This window comes from Dryobates pubescens, chromosome 4 (genome assembly GCF_014839835.1).
Source record: "Dryobates pubescens isolate bDryPub1 chromosome 4, bDryPub1.pri, whole genome shotgun sequence".
Taxonomy (NCBI): Eukaryota; Metazoa; Chordata; class Aves; order Piciformes; family Picidae; genus Dryobates; species Dryobates pubescens.
Genome location: NC_071615.1, coordinates 39,845,059 through 39,865,722, shown reverse-complemented (window position 1 = coordinate 39,865,722; position 20,664 = coordinate 39,845,059). Strand labels below are relative to the sequence as shown.

The 20,664-nt window shown below is 36.5% G+C and overlaps 1 protein-coding gene across 2 annotated transcripts in view; it reads left to right on the top strand.

Moving 5' to 3' along the window:
* SNX13 (sorting nexin 13) overlaps nucleotides 1-20,664 on the top strand; it is a 62,621-nt gene that overhangs the window by 16,403 nt on the left and 25,554 nt on the right. For both annotated transcript variants that reach the window (XM_054161155.1, XM_009900106.2), the window contains exons 2-9: nucleotides 3,200-3,312; nucleotides 8,515-8,617; nucleotides 14,146-14,235; nucleotides 14,594-14,715; nucleotides 16,910-17,031; nucleotides 17,170-17,271; nucleotides 17,924-18,012; nucleotides 18,394-18,477. In XM_054161155.1, the coding sequence (XP_054017130.1) occupies nucleotides 3,200-3,312; nucleotides 8,515-8,617; nucleotides 14,146-14,235; nucleotides 14,594-14,715; nucleotides 16,910-17,031; nucleotides 17,170-17,271; nucleotides 17,924-18,012; nucleotides 18,394-18,477 (825 nt within the window). The remainder of the gene's footprint in view (nucleotides 1-3,199; nucleotides 3,313-8,514; nucleotides 8,618-14,145; nucleotides 14,236-14,593; nucleotides 14,716-16,909; nucleotides 17,032-17,169; nucleotides 17,272-17,923; nucleotides 18,013-18,393; nucleotides 18,478-20,664) is intronic.

Genomic DNA, 20,664 nt, shown 5'->3' with positions numbered 1-20,664 from the left:
AAGAGTCAGTAATGCTTATCTGTGGAGTTAGCTGATAAGAGGTCTCTTTCCAGGAGCAGCAGACATGCATGCCAGCAGAGAGACAGAATGAGAAAGGAATGTAAGATCCATTAGAAAATACATCCCACACATCTGACCAATGAAATTAGTTGAGAATAATCTCTTGTTTTCCTTTTTGCATCCAGCTGTGGATTTGCTCGAAAATTTGCAGCTAGCTTTAAAGGCACAGCCTAAAATTGTAATACGCCTGTTCTTCAACGTTTTAGCTGTGTGGATTGTATGGTTAATATAACCTAATATATATATTTTCAGCTTAAAAAGACTTGAATAACTTACAATCCAGTTTTTAATTGTAACACTTTAATTAAACATAACTATGTAGACGAATGTAATTTTTTCCAGCCTCAAGCATCCAAAGCTGGTATAGCTTGCCCATGTCTTGCTAAGAAACTCTAATTAAGAAGAAATAGACTTTCATCTCAGTATTCCATAAAACTTACAGTAAAGTAGGAAGGATTAAATTATTCTGATTACTACCATTTACATCTATGAAACAGTTCCTTCTGAGAACTATGATTATGGTTTTGGCCAGTCTAATGTCTTGCTCTCAGAAAAAAGAAGAGAAGCCTTATGTAGGAGGCTTCCTATATAGAATCATAGAATCAATAAGGTTGGAAAAGACCTCAAAGATCATCAAGTCCAACCTGTCACCCAACACCTCATGACTACTAAACCACGGCACCAAGTGCCATGTCCAATCCCCTCTTGAACCCCTTCAGGGATGGTGACTCCACCACCTCCCTGGGCAGCCCATTCCAATGGCTAACAACTCTCTCTGTGAAGAACTTTTTCCTGAAACTTAAATTTTCACAGTATCACTAAGGTTGGAAGAGACCTCGAGGATCATCAAGTCCAACCTGTCTCCACAGACCTCATCACTAGACCATGGCACCAAGTGTCTCACCTTCAGCCTAAACTTCCCCTGGCACAGCTTGAGACTGTGTCCTCTTGTTCTGGTGCTGGTTGCCTGGGAGAAGAGACCAACCCCCTCCTGGCTACAACCTCCTTTCAGGTAGTTGTAGACAGCAATAAGGTCTCCCCTGAGCCTTCTCTTCTCCAAGCTAAACAATCCCAGCTTGCTCAGCCTCTCCTCACAGGGCTTGTGCTCAAGGCCTCTCACCAGCCTCGATGCCCTTCTCTGGACACGTTCAAGAGTCTCAATGTCCTCCTTAAACTGAGGGGCCCAGAACTGGACACAGTACTCAAGGTGTGGCCTAACCAGTGCTGAGTACAGGGGCAGAATGACTTCCCTGCTCCTGCTGGCCACACCATTCCTGATACAGGCTAGGATGCCATTGGCCTTCTTGGCCACCTGGGCACACTGCTGGCTCATGTTGAGCTGGCTGTCAATCAGTCAGTCTCCCCAGGTCCCTTTCTGTTTTGCAGCTCTCCAGCCACTCCGACCCCAGCCTGTAGCACTGCATATGTAGGAGTCTTATTTTCTATCTTTTTCATTCTTTATTGGATTTTTAGAACTTTTAAGGAAGTTGATTTCTCTGATTCCCATAACTAAGGTAGAACAATGAAAACTAAACAGTCCCCTCAGAGAAATAAGCTGTCATCAAGCTTCCCCTGTCCTTCATACTAAAAGCTAAAGAAGGCACTCTGCAGATACGGTGTTCGATCTCTGCTTGTTTTCTTAATGTCAAACTGCAAGACGAGTTTATTTAAATACTTTCTTAGTGTTACTTGTTGACATAGCAGTTGTCTGTGTTCCCATTAGAGTGTCATTTGATCACTGGTAGGAAATGTGTAAATTAGACAACAAAAAAAGAAAACTTGAGAACCGTAGAGCTGAAACAATTTTAGTGGCCTATAAATACTTGTCATCATCAGTTTCACACTCTTGAGACTTGGCTGAAGCACATTTTCCATATAGAACTAGAGACTAGATTGAATTAAATTTATATAACCGTTGCTGACTGCATTGCAGTTTTGCTAAGGTCTAAAACTATTGTAGCTTAGTTCAGTCAGGTGTTCCCTACCTTGTTTTTAAATTGCCCTGCATATATGTGTGTGTGTATATATATATTTTTATATGGACATGCATCTCTATCTGGTTCTCGGTACGGGTCTCTCTAGATAGATCCAGTCTGTATGTGTGTGTGTGTGTATATATATATATACACATACATACACAGATCTGTGAATGCACTTACACTGCAACTTGTGTTGGCACAGTAACCTGAATATTGCTGCTTTTTCCATGCTTTTGGTGAACCTACCAGTGAAGGTGAAGTTTTGCTTTCTGTTTTATTCAAGACACCAGTTGTAAAATCCCACCTGCCCAACAGATGCTCCTGTGCTGACCTTAACTGCGCCACGGACTTTCCAAACCACCTTTGTCCTCCTCTAGTCTTGGAGTATCAGTCCTGCCTGCTAAGCCAGATCTCTTCTAGGAATGTGAATAATAAGTGCATGAAGAAAATACTAATCTGGGAATCTGGGTGCTCTTTGGTTTTAAAATTTCCTGATTTTTGAAACAGAATTGTATTTAGATATTTCAAACAGTTGTATAAATGCTCTTGATTTCTGTGGTAAAAATTTGCTATAGGTGGTAATCAGTTTATTTCCCTGTCTTTTATTTAAAGGAAAGAGTAACAGTAAAGTTGCACCAAATAGTTGGAGCGTTTGTTGACCCATTTGTGACTTGACTGGAGAAAGGGACACTTCAGGTCTTGCAGCTGCCTTGATCTAGGGAAAAAGCAGTGTTGCTTGGTTGTGGAAAGTGATGTGTTTATATTAATTTCTTTCTGTTCTGTTACGAAGCCTGCATTTGTCTTGAAAGTAGTGGAGAATTTTACAAGGGGAAAAATAAATGAATCTCAAGAAACAGAGCTGCACAAAATAAGAACAGAGAAGAAAAATAAATGACACATCAAAGGGTGATAGTTACACCTGAAGTGAGACATCAGTTAAAAATACTAAAGAAAAATGCTCTGGTATTGGCTGAACTGGACTCTTAGCCCACACTGATAGTAACATGCTTTTAAAAAAGCTAATTTTTCTTTAATCAAAGCAAAACTGTTACTAGTTAGCATATATAAGGCTTTGTAGAAACTACAAATACTGTTTTAGAAACTTAAAATTGTGTGAATATTGCATTAATGATTACTTTTCTTTGTGTTCTTGTTTACAGACCAGTCTTTCCATATGGGGATGGGGAAGTCTTGGCCTTGTGCTTTTTCTAGTAACTTTTGGACCCTTCGCTATATTTTATTTTGCATTTTATATCCTCTGCTTTGTGGGTGGGTAAGTATACTTAAGTGTTTTGTGTCATTTACTGTGAAAGTAAATTTTCAGTGTGGATTTTAGCAAATAGCTTGCTCTGAAAAATCTGAAGTGAATTTTATGTAATATTCCCACATTTGAGCAGCTCTGTTTCTGTACTCTTTAGCACCATCATTACAGTGTGTATTATATCACCTGCTTTGTAAACATTAAGGCTTTTATTTTTTAATGCCAGGTCCAAATGTATTAGTGAGATATTCCTCCTTCTTCTGTCTCAAGACTAATCTGCAGGACAGTAACCTTTCTAGGTTTTCCAAGACATGATTGACTTCTAGCAGGGTGTTTGGACTACTCTTGTTTTCCTTCCTTGGAAACACTATTAACATTCTTGCTGAATACAGTGCTAAATTTATATATGTATGTCTCATCAAGAAATGTAATAGTTTAGTGGCTGGAATTAAAGCTGCCATACTTAGGGTTTCAGATATATTACACTTGGAATTCTGTCTCTGAAAGTAGTTAGTCCAATAGAGAAAGGAATTAGTTAAAATAAGGGCAACTTAAATAAATGCTTTTGTGTTGAAAGTCTTGATACATGTATGATTCACTTATTTTGCTGTCTGTTTGTCCAGGGCAAAAGGCAGAAGAGTTCATCCAAAGGGCAAGAGTTCATTCATTTACTGTTTAGTGTTGCCACTTCCTTAGTAGTTGTAGTATGAAAGCCAATGTGGGATATAGTAATTTCTTAAAAGCTTATCCCTCCTTCTTGCTCAATTTCAGTAGCTTGGCATTTCCAAGCAAAACAGTCAAAGCAGTCTCTTGTGGAGTGTCTGAAGTCAGATGCACTCTCATCCTGAGACCACACCACTTTTAGTGCCTCGGCTTGCTTGTCTGTGAATCAGCTCTGCTCTGCTTCATTGTTGTGGTTAGTCAGTGAATACTGACCTTCTTAAGGATAAATCCATCTTGGGGTAGCATATCTGTAAAAGCAGAATCGGTATCCATCTCCTTAGTGCATGTTCACTTCTGTAGATAGAGGTGAAGTCTCAGCCCTTACAGTGTGTGTGTTTTTACCTCATTACTTCAACATACACAGCCCATTTTTTACACTGTTTATCTTTTTCAGAGTGTCATGCCTACTTTATTTTAGCATTCAGCATGCAGAACAGTGAGTGCTAACTAGGTAAAATAGCTTTATATCTAAATTATTCTTGCTGCTTTTTATTTTTTAGTAAATTCCCATGAAGTTAGACAAAATACTTGGTCATCTTTCCTAAAGAAACAAACAAATTAAATGAAAAAGTTACTTCAAAACATTATGATTAGCAATTACATCCTGTAACATCACTTATCTAAATTCATGAAACCTCATTTTGGTTTATCGTTGTAATAGTGTGCTTAATACTTACTGTACCCTTATCTGGAGGAAAGTAACAATTTTGAACATGTATTTTTATGGTGGAGTTTGATATTGAAACTTGAGTTCTTATCCCATTTGTCACACAGTCTTCTGATGTTTTATACTTGCTCAAAAATAGTGACCTGTATCTGCAAGCTGAGATTGCAATTCTGTCCCATTTTTTTGCATTTTAAGCAAAAGAAAGGCTTGAATTGTAGTTGGTTGCATTCTTAATGATGACCTAAGCTTTTAAATTATATGCCAGTGAGTTGTGAAGGAAAACAATACTAGTACCAGAGCTGTAGCCACATAATCAGTCTGTTTATACAGTTTCACTTCTTCTCTCATGTGCTATCTAGTTCCTTCTGATGTAGCCTTAAATAGGTGTTTGCACAAATAGCCTGTGGTTGTTCTGTTATTCGTGTGCACAGAAGGATCCTAAACCCATTTTTATATATCAGTGAAAGCTTCAAGTCAGAAGTTCTCTTTGTGTCATCTCTTTTTGTTTCAAGACTAATTTATAGAAAGTTAGATGTTTTGGATTTTAGTATATCAATGTGGTAACTGGTAACTCAAGTACTTAGCTGAGCTCTTTCTTTGGCCTATTGCTTTTGGTAGGTAGATACAGTTTCTTTAACCTGTGCAGCCAAGACTATTGCAAGGTGTTAATGAAATTTTTTGCTTTTATATCAAGTGTTGGTGCAAACTCCTTAACCTGAGTGATAAACCTGTCTTACCATCTGCATTTGCTTCTTACATTGTTCTCTCTTCTTACCTCTTTCAATCCTAAGTAAAATAAAAAAACAAGTGAATTGTAGTTCTACCAACAGCCTTAGGCTTCTGATGTGAGAACTGAATTTTTTTTGGCCCCATCATTGTTTTATCATTTAAAGGAATTTGCTCTGTCATCAAAAACCATAATTATCAATACTTAATCACATCCCTAGCCACTGGCTGCCTACATTGATGATTCTAATTGCTGACTAAATAGGGAAACTGCTTTTTGACTTTCACAAAACATTCAGCTGAGGCTGTGGCTTTCCAGACCTGAGGGAAAACTGACAAATCTGTAGTCTCTGTATTTCTGTCTTACAGCTTTGCTCCATCATTAATCTGTCCCTGTGAAAAGCTGGCCTTCCAATAGTCTTTGGAAAAAACAAATAACCAAAATTTAAGTATGCTACAATCTCTTCCCTTTTCTGCTGTATTTATTTAGATGAGACAAAAGTGATTTCTTATATACTGTATTGAATATCATCTTGATGAATTAAGTGTATACACTGGAAGTTTCTGCTTAGCTAACAGGTACTGCATCCTTCTCTAATGTACATGAAATTTTAAGTTAGAGAATAAAATCTAATTATTGCTGCTATAAATGCAGAAACTCCTAGCATTTCTAGTTAAAAAATGAAAAATGCTTCAAGGCATCTGAAAGGATGAGCATGTATTTAAACTATATTGGTAGCATATTAGTATTTTTGAATGAGTCATTAACTTTTAGTGTCATAACATCTGAGAGAAAACAGATATATTTGTATAGCTCTTATTTCTAAAGGTTTAGTCCTTTTGATTAAAAGAGATGCATATCTCTTATCCCTGCCTACCTCCAAGTTGGAAATAAAAACTGATTAGGAAAACAAAAGGTATTTTGGGTGTGCTGCTTTTTGAAAGACTGATAGAAAAGTGGTGTATAATAAAAAGAAAACATGAACTTTCCTACTTAAATCCAAAACAAAAACAGCCCCCTCCAAAAAAACCCTAAAATACTCAAGCAAAACATCCTCCACATAGATCAAAATGTCAGTTAACTTTTAAATGGAGTGAAACTAATGTTGAGATTTTTCTAAGCAAGTTTTTGTCCTTGAACTGAATTATGGTGCTACTGGAACCATTGGTCTTAAACTTATCAGGAAGTATCTGGAGCAGCAGGGTGATAAGACCTACTTTTCTCTTTTATTCTCATATGTACAAAGTCCAGATAAAGAAGATCGTAATGGAGTCAGAGTATTGAATGAAACTTTCTTCTGCATTATCAAGTTACTGTTAACTTTGAGCATATATATAATTTTTTCTTTTTAACACACCCTCCCCCCTTCCCCCCCCCCCCCAATCCTGGAGTTGTTCAAGTGTAAAGGACCACTTCCCTGGTTTGAATTGATCACCTTCTGGAGTGCTTAAAAAGAGTGATTCCTAGTTTGGAGATTAAGACCTTCAAATGCTGTATTTTACCCTGGGTAGGAATTTTTCTCTAATTATAAAAGTGAGAATATTGTGTACCAACAGCAATCCATGTTAAAAGAAGTATCATTTCGGTATGGCTCAAGTTTGGAATAACTGTGAGTTCCTGTGGTCACAAATGTTGGTCAGCTGACTTGTAACTGTAATGCTTTGAAATTTGGCTAAGAAGTGATGCTCTTTTAGCCATAGTCTGAGCAACATAACTTTGTTTTTCTTAATGCTTTACTTTTGAAAGGCTACATACTTTGATTATGGTACAATTGTCACAGCCTTTAGCTTTTTGTCTATTTTTTTAGTAAAACCAGCTTTATATTTATGTGGGTTTGTGCCCTAATGTTGTGAGCTGTAAATTGCTGCTGTTGTAGCAAGACTGAGGTTTTTGTAATGTATTTTTTTTTTGTTCCCTTACACCTTTATTATAATAAAATGAACTGCTGTCCTGCTTAACTATAAGCCATAATTTTAATATCATTGTAGAACTATGAGGGAAGATGACAAAGAATTTATGATCTAACATTCTTACAAAATAAATGGTCTAGGAGTACATTTGTTTAGATTTTGGATGCTGAATTAATTAAAGACAAAAATAAAAGAAGACAAAAACCTTCAAACCAACAACACAGCCTCACAAACTGCTAAAAACCCCATGCCCTGTGTTTGACTTCAGTTATCCTGTAGATTTTTTTCATCATCTTTATAAAATGTTATGGGCTGGAAGGGCCCTCTAGAGATGGAGTACAATTCCCCTGCCAGAGCAAGATCACCAAGGGCAGGTCAGACAGGAGTGTATACAGGTGGTTTTTGAAAGTCTCCAGAAAAGGAGACTCTACAACCTCTCTGAGCAGGCTGTTCCAGTGCTCTGTCACCCTCACCATAAAGAAGTTTCCCCTTATGTTGAAGTGGAACCTCCTGTGTTCCAGCTTGTACCTGTTGTGCCTTGTCCTATCACTGGGCACCACTGAAAAGGGATCATTGCCTTCATCCTGACACCCACATCTCAGATATTTATAGACATTGGTAAGATCCACTCTCAGCCTTCTCTTGTGACTAAAACAGTCCCAGTTCTCTCAGTCTTTCTTCATAGGAGAGGTCTTCAAGTCCCTCAGTCATCCTGGTAGCTCTTTGTTTCTTCATGTTCTGTGTTTTTGTGACTTCAGCTACAACGCAGTGACTTAAATGTATCTCTAAAGAGTTTGTCTTTGTTGTGTTGAAATGAAAGAATCTTTGTGTAAATACATCCAGAACAGGTAATACTTGCGCTCATCTTTCTGTGCACCAATGTTTGTGAGCATTAAGTAGTGTACCATTGCAGGTTCTTCTAATGCAGCTGGCTGTGTAGTGCAGTGTGTGCTGCATGGATCTACTGTGCGATAAGAATATATAAAATTTGATAGTCTGAAACTGGAAAATGTCATACTTAGTATTGTGAAATTATTTTGAGCGACATGCTACACTGTGAAAGAGCACTGTATAAGGAGAGTTAGCAGTGAGGATTGTCATGTATTGTCTTAACTTCCTGTGAAATATTTTCAAGGTGGGGGGGAGAAGATGGCTGTTCTAGCAGATCTTTCTTTTTTTCATTTCAGGGGTTTGGTGGTTACTTTTTTATTTGGAAAACGCAACTCGGAAAAATATCTTGAGCAGTGTGAACATTCATTTCTTCCTTGTACATCAGTTGGGATCCTTAAGGTAAGGAGAATTTTAGTCTTAAATTCCAGATCAGATTTTACAATTAAAAAAACACCCAGAATGTCCCTAATAATCTAAGAATTGTACCCATTTCCCAAAGTAAAAGAGCATGTGTTTGTGTTTTGAAGTATGAGTTTGTAAACATTTATGGAAAGCTTGTTTCAAGTATTGTTTCTGGCTTTATTATGAGAAATGAGTAAAATGTGACTGGCTAGTATTACCTGTGAGAAGATTACTAATCCATTCCTTTCTACACTACTTGTGTGTGTTAGGGTTTTTTTGGGTGGGAGCGGTAGCTCCTTCTAGCTTTGTAGACTGTCATTACAGCATAGGATTCTTCCATCACTGAATCTGTAGTCTCTCCAGGTTTGATTCTTTTGATTGTTTGTGGTTAGGAAGTTGCTTGTTTAACTAAAAGTAATAAAGTCTTGACTTACAGTGCTTCAGGAATGTAGAAGTTACCTTTGTCTACCTTTAAGACCAAGGAAAAGTCATGGAGATGCTTAGATGTAGAGCAGCAATGGGATCCTCTTTTCAACTCTTTCTGAATTCTGATCAGACAGATTTTGGTTGATGGACTTAAATTTAGGTTTCCTAATTGGATAAATCTGCCTGTGTTTAGTATAGAATAAAATCCTAATAGCTGATACATACATGTTCATAGAATTCCAGGTTTATGAACCAATATATCTTGGAAGCTCAGAAGTTTAGATATATCTCTGTCTAATCCATTTGCATTCACCAGAGAAAACACTTTATCCAAAGATTGCTGATTATATCTACTCTCACAGCTGTTTTGACTGAAAACATCCTGCCCTGTCTTAACTGTCAGGTCACTACACTTCATGTTGTCTGTGAAGGGGAGGAGGGGGAACTGTTCAGCTTTCTTACCAGTACCACATAGACATATATTTTGTGACTCAGCAGTATGGTTTCTAATGGCAGAACTTCTTTTGTGACTGGTTCATAGTTCAGTTGGTAAGTGGCCTTTTCACTTCAGTTTTGCGATCTGTTGAGAGAGATTTGGAACTTAACATTCCTGTATGGTTTAAAATGTATTTACTGATCCAAATGAAAGATACGAAGTTTAGGGCTGAAAAGGGAGAGTCAGCAATCAGCTAATGATTCTGTTCTGTTAATGAAACCTCATTTTAGGAGATGAAAGTTCTTGCTGCTCTGTAGACTTCAGAGTGTGTATTATATGGGTGGTAGAGTCTCATGCTTTGAGAGCTGACTTACAAGAAATTTCTCTTTTTAAATTTCCTCTATATTTCTGAAAACAATTTTTTTTACTGTTACTTTTTTTAATGTTACTTTTTGACATGAGTAAATATGTATGCTCTGATTGCTTTGTAAAGGAGTAAAATATTGTGGATTTTTTTGTGTGTAATCCTCACAAATTCAGTAGTTTGACTTCTGCTTTGAGCATGGGTTATTGACGCATCACTTCTCAAATGTCCTTTCTTAACTAATCTTTGGATTTATGTTTTGTAGTACAAAGGTATTTATTTTTAGCTGGTTTACCAAGTGCTGTTTGAAGTTCTCCAACTCAAATCTGATTGTATTCTGCAGAAGTCTTACAATTTCCCCTCTCCCCCCCATTGTATTAAAGTAGCATTAGCTAGTTTAGCTGAGCTTTTCAGTACCAGCGCAAGAAGAGATTTAAGTCCTAACCAAAACCAAATGTGTGGTGCTTGGAATTGCTGTTTGCCATTTCTGTACTAAATTTCTGATGACTTGCCATTATTAGAAAGTATTTTTTTGTAACTTGAAATTGTTTTCATGTTTAACATCTTTGTGGCCTGAAATTGTCTTGAACAACTAATGTTTCAAATGGCTAGTGAGTAGGTTATGCTTCTTCCATGGACCAAGTGCAAACTGAGTTCACCTTAGTGTGACGTTATTTGGTGATGCTGTATTTTGAGAAGCAGTCTGATGATATGATACAATTTTTTGTAAGAAGCTCTTTTCCCCAGAGGCAGTCAGACTTTTATTGATTGCTTTGAGGATTTCTTAGTATTTGGCTATTTTTTTAGGCTAGGATGAATTCAAATGCTTGATTTTGAAGCAGTTGTTATAATTCAGTGTGCCAAATATGTGGTTGGAAATAGTGTGTAGAAGTTACCAGCTGAAGGTATAACAGAGGATTTGGTACAGATACATTTCCTTGGTTGCTGCATTAGTGACCACATCATGAATGCCTCACATTAAGGAGAACTAGTTATGCACATTTGATGGAAGATTATACACCTTTCTGCAGTTCTTGGTTCTTGCTTGCAGAAATGCAGGAGGCTTAAAAATTAGGATAAGACTTGCTTTCCTTTTTGCAGGTCCATTTTTTTTAATGTAACTTTTATGTCAAGAATGTTTTTGATGCCATAATGTACTGGCTCTATCCAATACACAGTTGTTTGCAGGTTTATATTAAAACAATGTTGAAGGAAAGGCAAATCTAGAACCTTCTCAACTGGTAAACCAGAATGCTACTTTCAATTAAAAAAAATATAGATTTAGTCCAGCATTAACAGAACTGTGGAATGTTTGGTGGTTATCATAATTGATGTTTCTTATTCTGCATTCAAAAGGCAAGGAGTTTCTGTGGGCTGGGTACAATATTGCCAAATTACTATTAGGTAGCAGTGATAATGATTTAGGAGTGCTAGTTGTGTATTTGACTCCTAACTAGTCTCTGAACCTATTTTGAGTCAGTTGGTCCTGTGCTATGTTACGGATTTGATGCAGATGTGTAAATATCCTGTGTCTTGTTTATTCATGAAAACTAGGAGTATGTGATTTGGTGATCGGTTGGACTTGATCTTGGAGGTCTCTTCCAACCTGGCTGATTCTGTGATATGCAAGTTATGAGCATAGTCTCAAAAAAGGACTTATAAAATGCCTATTACTGCAGTGAAGCAAAAGTCTGATGTCTACGCAGTCACTGCAGTTGTGTGCTGCTTGAGGAGCCTGGGTTTCTGTACTCTCTGCTACTTCTCATTTTGTGGATTATGTCCCACATTCCTCTTAAGTGCTTCTTACCTGCCTAAAATGAAGTAGTTAGGTGTCTGGTTTAACAAGTGATACTCATTTTTTCTAATGAATGGTTTAATACTGGTAGAAGATATCAGACAAATATGTGTGAAGTCACGGTCAAAACAGAATGGTTTCTTTCTCTGAGTTGGGTCTTTCCTTTAAGTTGGTCTTCTAAATATCTGGAAAACCAGTCTTAAAACTGGTAATGCTTTCCAAGTAAGAGCTTGGTTGCCTGTTGTAGCTGCAATGAAATAAAAGCAGGTGTTCTGAATTGAAAGTGTCTTCAGATATAATGAAAAGCAGATGAAATTATGCTGCATGTATGTAAACATTTCACTGGAGAAAAAAGAACATGAAAGAATGGTCCAAGCTCATTGGTGCTGTTTGGAGCAGGAGATTGGACAAGATGACTTCTGAAGTCTAGACCAAAACCTGCATCATAGGAGCCTATGTACATTCATATTTTTACCAAGTAACCTTAGCTATTCTCTTTGTGATCTGTTTTTTTCTCTTTCCTTTTTTGTTTTTTTCTCTTTCCTTTTTTGTTTTTTTCTATTTCCTTTTTTGTTTTTTTCTCTTTCCTTTTTTGTTTTTTCTCTTTCCTTTTTTGTTTTTTATGTTTCATTTTTTTTTTTTTTATATTTCATTTTTTTTTTTTTTGTCTTTCCTTTTTTGTTTTTTCTCTTTCCTTTTTTGTTTTTTCTCTTTCCTTTTTTGTTTTTTTCTCTTTCCTTTTTTGTTTTTTTCTCTTTCCTTTTTTGTTTTTTTCTCTTTTCTTTTTTGTTTTTTTTCTTTCCGTTTTTGTTTTTTTTCTCTTTCCGTTTTTGTTTTTTTTCTCTTTCCGTTTTTGTTTTTTTTCTCTTTCCGTTTTTGTTTTTTTTCTCTTTCCGTTTTTGTTTTTTTTCTCTTTCCGTTTTTGTTTTTTTTCTCTTTCCGTTTTTGTTTTTTTTCTCTTTCCGTTTTTGTTTTTTTTCTCTTTCCGTTTTTGTTTTTTTTCTCTTTCCGTTTTTTTTCTCTTTCCTGTTTTTGTTTTTTCTTTCCGTTTTTTTTTTTTTTTCCTCTTTCCTCTTTTCCTTCCCCTGGCTGCTCCTTTCTTTGTTGCTTTTTCTTCTCTATTTTCCAGATGTGGTTTTATGGACATGGTCCTAAAATTTCAAAACTCAATTTAAAAAAAAATTGTTGGGCAATTAGAATTATGCTGTGCTTAATATGTAATAATTCCCTTCAGTATTGGTTTGGTATTTCAGACACTGTCAAGGCAAAAATACTTTATAAATTCATTAGTATATAGCTAGAGTAGTATTTGAATAGAAGTCAATTTAATCATTAATATCAAAGTAGCATTGAGCCATTCTCTTGTCCTGAAAGTTAAAATAATTACAGATTTTGCAACAAAATCCTTTCATGTAGTGGTACACAGCTGAGTAGTAGGAGGAATGTTTTCTGGCCTGAGGTATTTCACTACCATTTACTTCTAAATGGTTCAAATGACAGTTAAGGACAATCTTGTAGAATACAAACACTGGACATAAGGTTTATATTTTTTTTTCATTTATGTTTCGTAGCAGTTCTTCTATGTTTCCAATACAATCTTAACTTTCTACATTAAGGATTAAAATAACTTGGTTTTTTAGTATTTTTTTTTAACAATAGTGTGGGTTGTTACTTCTGTGAAAAAGAAAGGGTTTATTGCAGATTTCATCTTAAGTTCATCGAAAGACATTGTAGTAGTTGAGCCAGAGAAGCACTGATAAAAGGTACTCTTTTTCGTATCACTTTCCAAAAGTCAGCTCTTAGAGTCGTTCTTGGAGTTAACTGCTTTGAGTTGCAAGTCTTTCTAGCAAATAATATTTTAGCCCTTCACCAATTAACTTTTAAAGCCTGATCTGTCAAGCAGCGATGAGACCAACAGTAATTTCTCTTCTGGTGAATAAAGTGAGATGATTAAAGAAATTGATAGAAACAAGCAGCCAACTGCCAGAAAGTTCATAATCCAGTATGGAACTAGGGTCTTAACCACAAACTATCTGGTGCTGCTGTTGGTTCCCCTCTCTCTCCTTTTATAAGTATTTGAGTATTAATTCCTTCTGATCTAGTATCTTAGCAAACTTGGTACTCTACAGTAAGCAAGAAGTAGGTTTCCAGGTTAGTTCTTCACCATTATTTACCATATAGTGAAAAATAGATACTACTGTTGCCCACAGAGGTTGTAAAATGTCCATCATTAACATTCTAGGTCAGGCTGGATGGAGGTCTGAACAGCCTAATCTAGTTGAAGATGTCCCTGCTCATTGCAAGAGATTGGACTAGACAGATAATTTTTAAAGGTCCTTTCCACGCAAAACCACTCTATGGTGCTGCGATTATATCTTGTCTGCTATAGTAATAGGGAACAAATTGTATAAAGATGTTACTGGAAATACAGTTATCATAAACATTAGAGCTGATTTTTAATTCTAGTTAAACCCTGCAAAGTTACATTTCCTAATCTTTTGAAGTGCATAGAAGAAATGAAACGTGAAGCCGGACCTGTTAAGATTGACAGAAGGCTGACGGGTGCGAATATCATTGATGAGCCTTTGCAACAGGTAAGTTCTAACCAGGACTATTAAACCTAGATTTCTTTTTTGAAGTATTGACTGTAATATCTATCTAATGGAGAGGCAAGTTGAAGTTGAGAAACTTCTATCATACTTGGGAGTGGTAAGTGAAAAAACATTGAGGATGGGTGAGGACTTTGGGCAATATTTGAGTCTGGTTTGTGTATATTGTAGTTTCTCCACAGGAATGCATACAAATGAAAAGAGGTGTTAGTTGTATTGCTTCACTCGTGATTTCATGATGGTAGGGGAGTATGGTTCACTATGTTAACCTTTTAAGAAGCTATTTTATGTTTTCTTTTGTTCATTAGTGCATCTTTTTTTTTTTTTTCCTTTCCAATTCCAGGTAATCCAGTTTTCCTTGAGAGACTATGTGCAGTATTGGTATTACACGCTAAGTGATGATGAATCATTTCTTCTGGAAATCAGACGGGCTCTTCAGTATGCACTTGTTCAGTTTTCTGCCAGGTAAGATTATTTGTATTTGCACTAATACACTGTCTAGGCAGGTGGACAAAGATCTTCATGGATTGGGTGGTAGTAGATAAACGGTTCAGTGCATTTTACAGAGGGAACATGTCAAACATTAAAACATGATGGAAGCACTACAGTCTTGCTTATTCCTTAAGGAATGAATGGAGATGATGTTTGTACTCTGTGGTCTTCTGCAAAATGGCTTCTTAAAAATTTAAATGAATGTCTAAGATTACCTGATAGCTTTATTTTCCTGCAACTTAAGCACCGAGTTGCAGGAATCATTACTTTTTTACATGCAAGTTTGCTTCCTATAAACTGTAAGTCTGTTCCCAAGGTAAGTCTTGAAAGCCAAAGTGGTATTGCTTTTCAGTACATAAGAACAGTGAGGATTTTGAAAGGAGTGGAAAGCTGGGGGGCCAAAATATGTCACATATGTAAATCTTTCTTTAAAATAGGGTTGGCTCAAAACAAATGGTCCATTTGCTAGCTGTTGGATGTTATTTTTTCTGCTGTTGCTAAATCAAGTGGCAGGAAGTTGGGGAAACTTGTTTGGGAAATTATTTATCATCTTTAGTGTGGCTGATTTCCCAGACCAGGTACTGCATAGCTTTGTATCCTGCTGCTCCAAGTGATGATTTCAGGTATTCAGCTCACCCTGCTGACTGCTGCCGTAGAAGTACTTGTGGATCACTTAAACATAATAAAATTCTTAACAATTTTGAGGTGCTATGTCCTGTTGACTTTAAAACATCCAAGATGAAGAGCTAGGTAGGAAAAAATCATAATAAAATCTTATTGATTGTGAAATAATGGAAATCCTAGAAAACTGTGGACGTAGTAATCTTGTGTTTACATGAAGTAGGCCTGAGACAAACTTCAGTGGTTTTGTCTGTTTGGCAAAATTACTTAATTGAATGATAGCCTTCACTGGGTTTGTGTCAAAGCAGGTCAAGTTATAGTAGTTTTTTTCCCTACAGTACTGCAGCTTTTCAGCCATAGCCATCACTCCTGTGCACTTTTGCGGTGCTCTGTGTAAATCAGATTGTTTTGTCAGGGCTGCAGCAGCTGATGATGTTGTTAAGGAAAAATGATCCAGTGTATTTATAATGACTAGAGTTGGTTATAGATTTATCAGTCTTAGATTAGTATCATCACTGCTAATTTCATATATTCCTTGAGATTCTGCAGAGAATTAGTGGGGCTTTTCTTCTGGTGCGCTTCTGGATGTGTGATGTAAGGCTGCCATCTAGTGGGTTTGTATCGTTTGTTGTGCAGGAGGAGCTGGATTATTGATGGTTTTTATTGGAACTACTGAGACAGCTTTGCTGCTTATTTCTGCACCCAGATTTTGCAGTAGACCTTCCTCTCTCTCACAGTTCCTTATCCCTTGCTCTCTGAGGGAAGAAAAAGCAGGCGAGGGAACAAACACAAAAAAGTGAAGCATTATAGAGGGATTCTGCTATTAAAAAGTAGATACCAGAGAGAGTTCAGGTAGTGGAATATTTAGTGCCAAGTAAAGCCATCACTAACATCTAATTTCATTTAAGCCTATAGCATGCAAGTGCCTTTTCTGTTGGGCTAGTGAAGTACAGGCATCATAAGAATGTCTCTGCATCTTTTTCATACTGCTAAGGAAATAGTTTTATGCAAATCTAACAGTGACTGTTGCATTGTTGGAGATGCACGGTAATTACCTCTCATAGAAGCTGTGGAATCAGTTGTTGATAAGATTAGGTCTCTGGTAGTTCCATCTGAAACATGTTTTCTGACTCTTGCATATACTGCAAATTCAGAAGGAAATTGTTTAGGTTAAGTGCCTTCCAAAACAGCTGAATGTGTCTCTGGAAAAGACCTGGGGAAGTCATGTAGTTTTAGGTTGTAGACTGTCTGTATCAGGATTTTTCACAGATATTTGACAGTGTCATGAATCAGAACACTACTCCAGGTACTAATGTTGATTTTAAAGTAATTCAAGCATATGTATTAATGTGGTCTGAGGGTAGTCTTTTAGAACATTAGATTTTTTTAAGTGGATAACCAGTTAGGAGACTGATACATTTCTTTGCTTGCCTACGTTTGTCATCAGTACAGTTCTTGGCAGGGAAGAAAGGGAAGTAGAAATGTGTTACTGGTTTTTGTGCTTAGGATAGAGTAATTAATTTTCACTAATGTTCTCTTCTGATAGGTCTAAGGAAACAGACTGGCAGCCTTATTTCACTACACGACTTGTTGATGACTTTGGCACTCATCTTCGAGTTTTCAGAAAAGCTCAGCAAAGAATAGCAGAGAAAGGTGATCAAATGAAAGGTAATAATATGGATGGATTTTATCTGAGTCTAAGAAATGTATCTTGCATATGTGAAATATACTTCATTTTATAATTGAAGGTTACTCTCAAGTTTCTAATCTCTATGAATAAAGTATATTTCTTTTTCTTCTGTATAGACCAAGCTGAGGAACTTGTAGATACATTCTTTGAGGTTGAAGTTGAAATGGAAAAAGATGTCTGTCGTGATCTAGTCTGCACTTCTCCCAAAGATGAAGAAGGTCTGTCAATATTCTTTTCTGAAGTTACTGTAGTATAGCAGCCTAAATCAAAATACTAGCAGCTATGTTCACAATATGAAATACACTGAAGTCTTAGCATCTAACTTTCAAAGTATGACTACTATGGATGCGTATTTCCTCCAGTTTGTACATATTAATTCTATAATTGTGATGAGGTATCTACACATGTAGCTATTCCTTTTGTCATTGGAAGGATTTTACAATAGAAATATTTTCTCTTTTGTGAGGCAGGGGATGGCTTTGCAGATTTCTTACTGCTGTTTTGTTAGATCTGCCTTCTTTTATCACTACTGTGTAGTCTTCATTCAAAAAAAATCAGTTTATCCTTTTGAGCAGAGTGTGGAGGGGTTGGGGGGAAAGCCCTGGGTATGTCAGATAAAGAAAATACATTGGAGTTAGTGTTGGAAGCTGGCTTTTTGTCTTAATTTTGAGGCAGTATCAGTTGTGTTAACATCAGTGCTGCTTATATTCAGTCTGAAAGTTACTGTGATGCTTGGACTATAAAAATAAGAATATGTATGACCGTGTATTGGAATTTAAGGGTTTTCTGTTGGGATTTAAAATATCAGGTAAGATGAGAGATAACTTGTTATCAAATTCTGCTGATGGTTTTTTTGTTCTCGCTCCCCAGGATTCCTAAGGGATCTGTGTGAGGTTTTACTGTATATATTGCTACCTCCTGGAGACTTCCAGAACAAGATCATGCGATACTTTGTCAGGGTAAATACAAACTCTAAAAGCCATCCCAATTCTTTGGTTTAATGCCACTTTGTTGTGCAAAACTTAACTAATTTAGTATAAGGTTATTTTAAATGCAGTGCAGTCTTGACAAGTATTCACAGAAGCTGTCTTTGCTAGTGAAATGATTGTAAAATTTCTTCTAGCAGCATTTGAAAAGTACGATAAAATGGATCTTGTTTTTCTTGAGGTATTAATATCTTCTAATATTAATCGGAAGAAAATGGTGCTGGTGGCTATTGAAGATTTTCTGTAATTTCCACTTTATATATTTAGCCTCTACAGAGTGATTTTTGAATCATTGCAGTTATATTAGGTTTGTGGATAAATGTATACAATTATTTACTATATTTTGTTTTTCAGGAAATCCTCTCCCGAGGAATTCTTCTTCCATTAATAAACCAGCTCAGTGATCCTGATTATATTAATCAGTATGTCATATGGATGGTAAGATTTATAATGTTTAAAGTGAATGATATTTCCAGAATATTTTTATATAAAGCTTTACACATGTTCCTTGTAATCAGGGCAGCCAGATAGCTGGTAGGGAAGTTACCCATGGGTATATTGGCAGAGATGGTGAATTTATGGCTGCTATATTAAACTTTATATAGAGAGAGTGTGAATGTGTTCTACCTGTATTATCTGTACTCTATTGTGATTCTTTGGCAAAAGTTGCCTGGCTGAAGACACATGTATGGCAAAGTGTAAGGTTAGATTCTGGCTGTTTTACTTAGCTGTGCAAGAAGTAGGGCAGTAACCCTGGAAGTTTTTGTTCCTTGACCGTTTTTGCCATGTGTCCTTCGAAGCTTAAGAGGCCTCCAGAATTACAAGTAGTAAGACTGGAATTCTTTGTCTTTACTAAGGACTCTCAGGGTGATTGTTTTAGGGATATTTGAGGTAATCTTTAATTCAAATGAACGGGAAGAAACAAAGTCTTTATCTCACTGAAAAAAAAAAAACCAAATCTTTTTAAAGTAGCAAAATACAGTAAAATTAACACAAATAGAATATTCACATGTTAGTTAATATTGCCAATTTTTTGCAAAGCAAGCTAAAACTTATTTTCTTTCATAGGTCATGAGTCTCATTCATTTATTTTCCATTCCCAGAGTTTTTTTCTACCTGTTCATGTGTGTTTGGTCTTGGATTTCAGAGTACAAGTAATGCATGGAATGAATTCAAGTGTACATATACAATGTTTCCTTCACTCCTGCCACCTCCATTTAATGTAAAGTTTGCATGCTAATCTTCTAGAGAAAAAATGCTGCTGCTTATATGGACCAGGCCTTCCAATTTTTGTTTACCCTTTCCTCCTACGCCTGTTCTTTATTTGTAACTTGGCCTCGTTTTTTATTTACTGAGCTCTGCCCCCAACTGCATCCAAAGATAGACTGCTGAGGTTTTTTATAAAGCTTTCTGTTCTGATGGCCATGTCCCAAATACTAATTTTCATAACTGCTTTCTGAGATCAGGAGTAATGTGCTAGGGGAAAGATAAGGAAGAGAAAAAGCTTTCAAAAATTTAATGCAAGTCTTATGAACTTATGGATTGCTGCAGAAAGTAAGATTGGAAGTAGAGATGATGGAAATAATTTCCATGTTCTTTTGGAGCCTTTGGCATAAAATCAGACTTGAATACAAAATTCAGTTGCTGAGAATAACAAGTTTAATTCCACATTTTAGGCACACTACAGTTCAATACTAATTCCCTTGCAATCAATACAAAGCTTCAATATAAAATTGGAATTTGATCCAAAACTGTCTGTCTTCACTGTGAAATCCACATTTTTTACAAAATGCTTGAGGTACTGCATGTACTATTACTTTTTTAAAAGCAGATTTAAAGGAAGGTTTTCTATGAGCCATGGGAAAGAGTACCCGGTCTTCATTCTTCCTGCTCTGTGGAACTCGTGTCAATGCATTTTTACAGTACAGACCAGGTATTACATTTCCATATCAAAGTGAGCATTTAGGAAAGATGTAGGTGAAGTGGCTTCAGGTGGTAAAGATAGCATTATAACCCAACTCTTTGTACCTGCATGCACAGGCTGCAAAGCTGCCAGTCTTCCCCTGATCTCCATGCTGCACTCGGGACAGAGTTTTCAGTGACCTTGGCAGCATAGCAGACTTTCTTCATTTGCACAAATTGTCCCTACAGCAGATTCAACCTATGCCAATACTGGGAAAAATACTATCTATTGGAATACACTTGTAAATAGTACTAGGCTATCTGAATTAGGGTTTCAGAGACTGTATGAATTCAGTCATTTCCTTCTCCCCTACCCCTCAAGTAGGTTATGATTACATTGCGGAATGCTTTAATTCTTATTATAACTGTTTGTCTTAAGAAGCCACTACATTGGGAGCATGTACACCTGCAGGGAACCTTGGCAAAGCTGAAACCTTTTCAGAAGTCTCAGCAGTTTCCACCTAAGGAGATGGGTATTAGCAGGAGACGATTGGTTGGGTTTTGGGTCTTCCACATGTCTTTGTTGTATTTCTGGAAAATGTAGAGTGGTGGAGTTGTGAAAGAGGTTTTGGTTGTGTGCAGGGTTCTGTCTTGGTCCATGTAAAATTTTAGTGTAAAAAATAATATGTAGAATCATCAGTGTTTTCGAACTGACACTTTGCA